The sequence below is a fragment of the Platichthys flesus genome, chromosome 3 (assembly GCF_949316205.1).
Source record: "Platichthys flesus chromosome 3, fPlaFle2.1, whole genome shotgun sequence".
NCBI lineage: Eukaryota > Metazoa > Chordata > Actinopteri > Pleuronectiformes > Pleuronectidae > Platichthys > Platichthys flesus.
Genome location: NC_084947.1, coordinates 2,312,587 through 2,321,372, shown reverse-complemented (window position 1 = coordinate 2,321,372; position 8,786 = coordinate 2,312,587). Strand labels below are relative to the sequence as shown.

The window sequence follows — 8,786 nt, the reverse complement described above, 5'->3', positions numbered from 1 at the left end:
TGCTAACATCAGAGGGTAATGCTAATGCTAACCAGCTAAATTGTATATTGTGTCATAGGATTAACATGTGTTTCATAAACGTGTTTCATTAAATGTTATCCTGCTGAAACATGAAATATTAAAAAATAAAGCCTCCGTCTTTTAAGATGAAGCCCACATCTACATTCAAACATCTCTGGCCTGTAAGGACTTTAACTCTGTGTCTAAAAATTCACATAAATATCTTTATATCATATTTTATCTTTATCTGGAAAGATTCTGCTTCATAATAATGAAATATGATATTAATGACAACACAGCTGGAATAGTGTACAAGTGGAGCTGAAGGGAGGAAACAATAATATATTCACATTATATAGATGATACACAGACACACTGTCCTTCTGATAAATCATAAACACACACCCTATAGCAACACTTGACACACACACACACACACACTCACATGTTTCCTTCCGTTTTCACTCACATTTCTTGCATCAGAAATATCCGGAGCTGATTGTCGAGTCTCTTTGTTTGCTTCTCTTGTTTCTCCAGATTTCAGTGAGGAAACTAAACTCGATCACAGAATCTAAAAGAATGTAAAAGCGGATCTCATTGGATTTATTAATACTATTAAAATCCTTAACATTTATTTATCTTAACTGCCTTTTCTGTTGTGAGGTTTTTCATCTGTCACGTTGAATAATAAATATGTATTTCTGGAAGAATCAAGCTCCAAAAGTCCTCTCAATGTTGAGTAAAGGAAAACAGGCAAATCTCAATTTTATAGTAGTGTTTTAATTGTATGTTTTCCTTTGGGGCTTGTGCCTCTTTTATTTTATAATACTTTACTTGAAATTACATTAATTGTGCACACAACATGTTTTTATTATTTCAATATCTCAGGAAACGCCACATTAAAAACCCAGAAGAAGAAAGTGTGCGACAGGAAAGCAGCAGTTCTCATCATTTCCTGGATTTGTAACGTGAGTGTGAATTTATTCCTTCACCAAAAAATGTTCGTCCAGTTTCAGACGAGCTTCAGCTCAGATTCCATCGCTTCATCTCACGGACACTGTGATGAATAAAATATAATCAGCGGTTTAACCCACAACCTTTTCTTTTCTTTTCCTTCTGCCCCTTCTGAAGGGCCTATGAGCAAGTGACTGTATCCCTGTACTCAACGTGACCTTTGACCTGCCTGAACCTGCATTACTTTGGATTCTCACATCAGAATGAAATACGGTTACTCCGGTGAAACTACAAATTATCTTCTGTGATTCTGAAATAACAGAATTTTATTTGTATTGTTTTATTTTGAATTCACGTCACTGGAAACAGAGAGTAGATTCACATGAACCTTCACATTGATGCCTGGTGTTTAGTCGAATAAAATAATTGATAATTATTGTTTGGACCTAATTTATATTCTGTGTTTGTTTTTTCCTCACAGTTGATTTGTTCAAACAGAATATAACACTCTCACACATCAGGGACAGGATAGTATCATTGATTCTTAATTTTTACATTTAAAACAATTGGAATTATCTCCCATGTTTGTATTTATTACTTAAACAACACAGTTTAAATAGATGTTGTATCAGTTGCTCTCCTTTTCCTCTCCATCAGAATATCCTCCATTCATGTGAAGCACATTATACACTGGCGCCCCCTAAATGAGCCTGGACACAGTACAGAGCAGCAGCTCCGCGGTGACTCTGGCACGGCGGGGGGCTGGAGGCGGCTCCCGGTGGCTCCGGTGCTGCCTGCCTTGGTGTTCGAGTCCGGAAAAAAGTACCCTGGTTGTAGGTTCAATCCTCAAAGGGTCATTTTTATTAGAGTGCGTGTAAGTTAAGACTTGTGCGTAAAAGTGCGTAAAAGTGGCATGGATCACTTTTGGGATGTGAGACAAGATAATAACCCACAATAATAATAATAATAATAATAATAATAATAATAATAATAATAATAATAATAATTATAATTATAATAATAATAATAACAATCATAATAGTGATAATAACAATAATAATAATGGTGAGGATGCTGTTTTGTCATCATTCACCTGAAACTATACTCTAGCGTCATTCCAACATCAACTCCTTAAAAGCCACTTTACTACAATACAACCACCAACAATTGTGATTAGAATTACAATAATAATGTGTGTGTGTGTGTGTGTGTGTGTGTGTGAAGGGGGTGGGTCTGGGTGGTGGTGGGGGGGGTCTTTATCCCTCGCGCACGTCCATAAATCGCATCAAATGACAGTCGGCCAGTGAAGAGTTAAAGGGAGGAGACGCAGAGTGACACGCCTCATTGGGTAGATTATGTGCCGCAAACAAAAAGTGTGTGTCGGTGTGCCAGTCAGCCAGAGCGCCGGGCCCCATCTGCACGCCTCCCTCTCTCTCTCTCTGCCTCCCCGTGCCCCCGGAGCTCTCTCTACCCCGCGCTCTCCCTGCCAGTGTCGGCGAGTCTCTGCAGCGGCAGCACTGCCACTTCCACCGAGGGGGGGAATGTTCTGACAGCACGGAGCAGACCGGGAGCGCACCAACATCTCCATCACCACCTCCTCCAGCAGCCTCCTCCACCAGCCGCATCCCGCCGCTCGTTCTCGGGGCTTCTTCTTTTTTTCCTGCGGGTTGTTGCGTGTCTCCGGGACCGAGGACCGCAGCCGGGTTTGGATTCGCAGCATCGCGCCCGGTTCATTTGTGGATTATTGTTCATCGACGGAATTGAAAGGTAGGTGCGCGAGACGCAGAGCTGCTGTGTGGGTCTGGAGAGTTCCAGGGACGGGCTGAGGGTTGTGGGTCTTTACGCGGAACATGTCCCCCCCCCCCCCCCCCCTCCTGCACATCCCGCACAAACACCCCAACGCAGATGTTCCAGCACCGCCGACGACAACCCGCAGTTCAGCCAGAGCAGCGCTGATTTAGGACAGTTTTCAGCCTGGCACGGCACGGCACAGCTTTAGCAGATGGGTTAAACCCCCCCCCCCCCCCCCACCACCACCCACCCCATCACCCCCGAACCCCCCACACCCCGACCCCCTCACCCCCCCATCTCTGCTCACCCCCCACCCCACCCGCAGTGGGGTTGAATTGGAGGGTGGCTGCTGCTGTGGCTCCCCTGCAGTTTATGGATGTGCAAACATTCCGCGCTTTAGCTCTTTTCCTTCTTATCATCGTTCCCGGGATATTCGGTGCGTGTCTCTCCCTCGTGCACGGACTCTCTCTCACAGAGGAGGTTCTGTTCGGTGCCGCGGGAACTCAATGTGTGCGCGCAGAGCCGCGGTGGAAACGCTCTCCACTGCACCGTGCGCAAAATGATCCACACAGAATATCACTGCTGCTGATGGAGCCTGTGAGGAAAATATCAAAACGCTTCAAATAAGCAGGAGTAAAACAAAAAGAATCATAGATATTCTAGATTGTTTAATTTGATATGAAGTTTTTTTAATTAAACAAATAAAAGTACAAATCAGCAGTGGAAGCTGAAAGAGGAGAATCTCGCGTTCTATGCGTAAACAGTCTCAAATTAACAACCGATATTAGTGAGAGAGAGTTGATGGTTCAATTCCCTGTGTACTCATCTTTATAATGAGCGAGTGCAGTTGACAATATAAAACTCTTCATTTCTGAATATGAGCCTCTTGGTGAAAATCGTAAAAAGCCTGATTTCTCTAAACTTTTAGTCCAACTGTGGATTTATTGATTTAATTTTGTTAAATCCTTAGTTACCTTTATTTTTATCCCACGCTGTGTTGATGGATTCAGTTATTTCGGTGGATTCCAGGGATTTATCACACGTATTAAACTCTTATCAGGGAAATTAAACGTCTAAATTAATCGCACTGTGGCCAAAATTTACTTCAAGCCCCAAAAAGCAGAAGCAAAGAGTCATGATTTATTGTTTAATCGCAAATATTTCATAACGTATCCTGGATTAATTCAACAATTTAGGATTTACCACTCTGGGAAATCCTTGTTTATCGCGGTTGCACCATATGTTCGTGCGGCCTTGAACGCCACGATTATCATAATTTAAAATGCTAGTTATTTCTTTCACTCTGCGGTGATTTACCGCGGAACATGTGCGTGTGTCCGGTGCGGGTTTCACGCACAAGCGGCGGGAGGATGCGGGAGGAGCGCGGCCGCAGCCGGGTGCGTGAATTACGCGCAGTCCGAGGTTAGAGAAGAAGTGATTACGCGGTCGTGCCGCTTTAATCAGTCTCACGGGGGAAAGTGTGGATTATGGTAATAAGGCGACATACGCTGCCGCTTGTGGAGGGGAGAGGAAAGAGGGCTGACTGGGAACCAGTGACTTTGACGGTCCACTTGAAACCATTGGACACGCTCCGTCCATTGGACACGCACGAACCTCAGCGGGAGACTCGTCTCCATTCTATACAAGTTTCTACAAATAAACGCGACACAACAAATCCGTCACAATATCACATTCTTATTAAATACATGGGACAGATTTAAACATATTATTCAGTATTTATTTTAAAGGACCAGGGAGAAATAATTTTAGGATTATTATAACATTTTACAATTTTTTTATTTAAGCCAAACACGACAACTATAGTATTAATATTACCACCTTAATAAAAACAGGTAAATTCACTCTTAATCAAAAATACAAGTTTGTCTTTTTATTTACATTTTTAAAGGCCTTTGTAAAATAAAATAATAACAATTATAATATTATCTCTGCTGGGCTTTGATCTTATTAATTTTTTATTTTGCTTGGTAATTGACCACATTGGGAAACCGTATCATCAATATGCTGAAGGTGAAGCCGCCATGAACTTATTATGGGGTTTGAATTAATTAGAAAGCCTGGCCAAAAAAAAAAGAGAGAAAGAGAAAGCGTTTCCCTAACGACGCCCCTGACAGCTGCTTCAGTCAATCTGTCCAGGAAGAGATTTATTTATCAGCTGAGACACAGACACCAGCGAACCACCAGGAAACACACCTCGCATTCATTCTTCTGATATTAATAAACAATGTTAGGGCATAAGAGACTGGGAGGAAACTGGAAAGTGATGATTTGAAGCTGGTTCGCTGTTGGTGTCGGTTTCTCATGATGACGTGTCTCTTGCAGGGTGTCATGGAGGAGTCCAGCTCTCAGAAGTTGGTGTGGGACGGCGACGCCAAAGCGGTGCAGCAGTGTCTCACCGACATCTTCACCAGCGTCTTCACGACGTGCGACATCCCGGAGAACGCCATCTTCGGGCCTTGCGTGCTGAGCCACACGTCGCTGTACGACAGCATCGCCTTCATCGCGCTGAAGTCCACCGACAAGCGCACAGCACCTTACATCTTCAGGGTGAGTGGCTCCGACGATCCGTCCCCTCGTGTTTCCTCCACAGTCAAAACCTCAGTGTCCTTGAAATTCGTTGTAAAACACAATTTAAAGCATCGATTTATCAATATTTAAGCTTTTCTTTCTGTGACTACAATGATACAAACCAAAGGAATGAGCCAAATTTAAAAATATCCCCATGCACAGAGCAGCAATATCATAATAATGTGTAGTTTAAAGTAGCATTTTTAAATTCTAAAAAATCTAATTCACTCCCAAATGCAGCAATTCACATGAATATCATAATTTTAAAATGCAGAATCTGCTAAACATATTGTTGATAATGTTTGGTCTGGATGAGATTATAAATAGATTTAGTTGTAATTTTAATGATTTCATCTATAAAATAATAGAATGTTGAGGTAGAAGATGTGTAGGAACATGAGTTAACGTTGAATTTGACCCGTGTGGTGCAGGTGGACACCTCAGCGGCCAACAGCACCTCCGAGGGCCTGATGTGGCTGCGGCTGGTCCAGTCGGCCCGGGACAAGGAGGAGCAGAACCTGGAGGCCTACGTGAAGAACGGCCAGCTCTTCTACCGCTCCCTCCGCCGGATCGAGAAGGACGAGGAGCTGCTGGTGTGGTACGGCAAGGACCTCATCGACCTGCTGCTGCTCAGCTCCAGCAGAGCGCCGGCCAAGAGCAAAGGTGAGCGGGTTCACATCCCGTCCTCGCTGGAGCCCATCACGGCTCCCTAACATCATCATTTTCTTTATGGGTTCATTTGACTCCACAGACACATAAATTGGAGCCGTGAAGCTTCTCTGGAAATGCATTTGCTCTGGAATTCATCATTAGGTTTTAAGCATATTTAAATATAATGATGCACCAAGGACAAATGCTCCGTGATAACCTCTGAATTACAAAAGAGATAATTCTTGCTCTGGTATAAGACAGCACATTGAAGCAGGGTGGTTTCCAGAGTCTCTTTTCTTGAGAGCTAAATTCCATCTCTCGTCTTCTTCTCAAGGTTCGTCCCACTACTCGTGTCCGGACTGCAGCCAACGCTTCCAGTTTGAGTTTCCCTTCCTGGCCCATCTCCGGTTCCGCTGCACTAAGAGACTGCAGAGCATCACAGGCGCCGACGAGGAGCCGAGCAAGGAGAGGAGCGCCGAGCGACCCAACACAACCCCGACCAGGTCCAGCCCCAAGCTGGGTCGCTCTGAGGGCTTCGGCAGCCCCCAGGACAGCAGCAAACCCTCCACAGACTTTCACAACCTGGCCAGGGATCTAGAGAACAACCGGACCAGCCCTCCGAGCGACAAGGAGGCCGAGATCTGCAGCGAGAGCTCGGGGAAGAGAAAGTTCTCGGAAATCGAGGAGTGCCGAGCGCCCAGCCTTACACAGACCAAATCTAAAGACGAGCTTGCGACGTCTGCACAGAACTACCGAGGCGTGTACGGCCTGGAGGATAACCGCAGGCCCTTCTCCCCGCCGGGCTCCACAGGAAGCGGGGAGGTCAAACGCAGCGCCTTCACCGAGGTCAAGAAGAACGCCAAACATCACAGCGGCAGCAAAAACCTCCAGACCTCCAACTCTGAAAACAAAGATGGCGGTCGTCCCAGCAGCAACCCGTCGGAGAAGCACCTCAACATCCGGCAGGTGCTGTCGGAGACCCAGCCGGCCCAGACCTCGCCCATGGGCAGCGCCTTCACCTCCGTCAGCCAGCAGGGAGGGGGCAGCGGTGGCGAGAGGAAGAGCGCCTTCAGTCAGCCATCGCGTTCCTCCTTCTCCCAGATCTCACCACTGGTGATGCCGCCCAAGCTGCTGGACTGCCACCCAGCGGTGGGCGACACCATCTCCTCCTCCAGACTCTACCAGGCTGACCACCTGGCTGCTAAGCTGCAGGGGGCAGAGCTGGGCGCCAACTGCCCTGTGCCGGGCGGCATGGCCAAGCAGAACCCGTTTGTGTACACCACCGCCTTCTGGCCCAAGAGCTCCGGACCTATCCAGATTCAAATGCCCTCGGCGCTCACCCTCCTGCCGCCCTCCTTCACCTCCCTCTGCCTGCCGGCGCAGAACTGGTGCGCCAAGTGCAACGCCTCCTTCCGCATGACCTCGGACTTGGTTTACCACATGAGGTCCCACCACAAAAAGGAGTTCGCCATGGAGCCTCTTGTCAAGCGGCGGCGCGAGGAGAAACTCAAGTGCCCGATTTGCAACGAGTCCTTCCGGGAGCGCCATCACCTGTCACGTCACATGACCTCCCACAACTGACTCTTAAAGCACGGGCGAGACTCGAACACGTGAGGGACAGAGACTGGATTTAAGCACTGCAAAGGGAGATCGGCCACATTAGAGTACAAACGACCGCTTGCACTCGTTTTCACTTTGGACTTTACTCCTCTGATTCCTTTACTTCTTCTCCCCTGTACGATGTGTCATGTTTTTGGGTGTATGCAATTGCGTTTTGACTTCAAGAATTTATCTATTTATGAAGCACTTAAAAGTTTGAGAATAAGGGAAAGATTTAAATATGTGTAAATGTACAGTAAGTTGTATTTTATATCATATAAACGCAAACATAGAGAAGAAATACAAGTGTAGTCACACGTCCTGGTTTACAGCGCCGCAAGTTTTTCCATGTCTACGATAAATATGGACACAAATTGGGGGATATTATGTCAGACTATATTTCAGAGTGCATGTAATATGAAATGATATTGATTTAAGATGAAGTCTATACATTACAATGTAAATAATTGGTTTTATTTGAAATACAAAGTGTAATATTTTGTGTCAGTGGGGAATAGTTTCAGTGTTTCTTCCTTTTGCGGAAATTTACTACTTGATAGTTTATCTAATCATGTTGAATGCATTGACAATAAAATAGCTTTATTTTCAACGCTGGCTTTCGTGGATCTTTCTGTTCAAACCTGGAAATTGATGGTTCATAATCAGTGTCATTGTTCTGTTTATTAATATATTCTTATAAATGCATTAATGAAATAAGTTTAACACAACAATTTATCAGGCTGAAATACTGCATGTGCATAAAGTCAAACCATATAAGGATTTACACCCAATTCTAGTTTTTGATTATTTTTATGTAAAACTATAAATCAAATACTGCCAATATTCAGTCTTAAGAAAATTAACACAAATAAAAAAATTGTATACAAGTACATACATTGTTTGGTAATTAATTTACAATTAGATATAAATGTAGAAATGGTGATTTATTATATATATATATATATATATTATCAAGCGGATTAGCATAAATTGTTGTTATTACCTTTTTTTAATTACATATTTTACTGGTAGGTGATAAATGTGGACTGTCCACACGGATGACGTCTTTCCTTGAGATGTTGCTTCGTTTACAGAAAATATATAATATAAAATATGAATATATATAATATTTATGTATATATTATATATAGACTTTTATATTAAATGGAGTTTAATCCTTCACCTTATAAAATAAATAATAC

At 44.1% G+C, this 8,786-nt stretch overlaps 1 protein-coding gene across 2 annotated transcripts; it reads left to right on the top strand.

Annotated features, from left to right (window-relative positions):
- Positions 1-2,364: 2,364 nt before the first annotated feature.
- prdm8b (PR domain containing 8b) lies at positions 2,365-8,394 on the top strand. Of its 2 annotated transcripts, XM_062381328.1 has the most exons (4): positions 2,365-2,721; positions 5,089-5,313; positions 5,766-5,997; positions 6,320-8,394. In XM_062381328.1, exons 2-4 carry the CDS (start codon positions 5,095-5,097, stop codon positions 7,564-7,566), a joined length of 1,698 nt encoding a protein of 565 aa, XP_062237312.1. In that variant the 5' UTR covers positions 2,365-2,721; positions 5,089-5,094; the 3' UTR covers positions 7,567-8,394. The 2 variants fall into 2 exon arrangements, with proteins under 2 accessions (XP_062237312.1, XP_062237311.1); XM_062381327.1 differs by lacking the exon at positions 2,365-2,721 and having other exon boundaries at positions 4,769-5,313.
- Positions 8,395-8,786: the final 392 nt, after the last annotated feature.

Bases quoted from the DNA above. Each gene is read 5' to 3' on its own strand.
- prdm8b (XM_062381327.1), top strand. From the start codon at position 5,068: ATGATGACGTGTCTCTTGCAGGGTGTCATGGAGGAGTCCAGCTCTCAG. The intron at 5,314-5,765 runs GTGAGTGGCTCC...CGTGTGGTGCAG, and splicing joins CAGCACCTTACATCTTCAGG to GTGGACACCTCAGCGGCCAA. The intron at 5,998-6,319 runs GTGAGCGGGTTC...CTTCTTCTCAAG, and splicing joins AGCGCCGGCCAAGAGCAAAG to GTTCGTCCCACTACTCGTGT.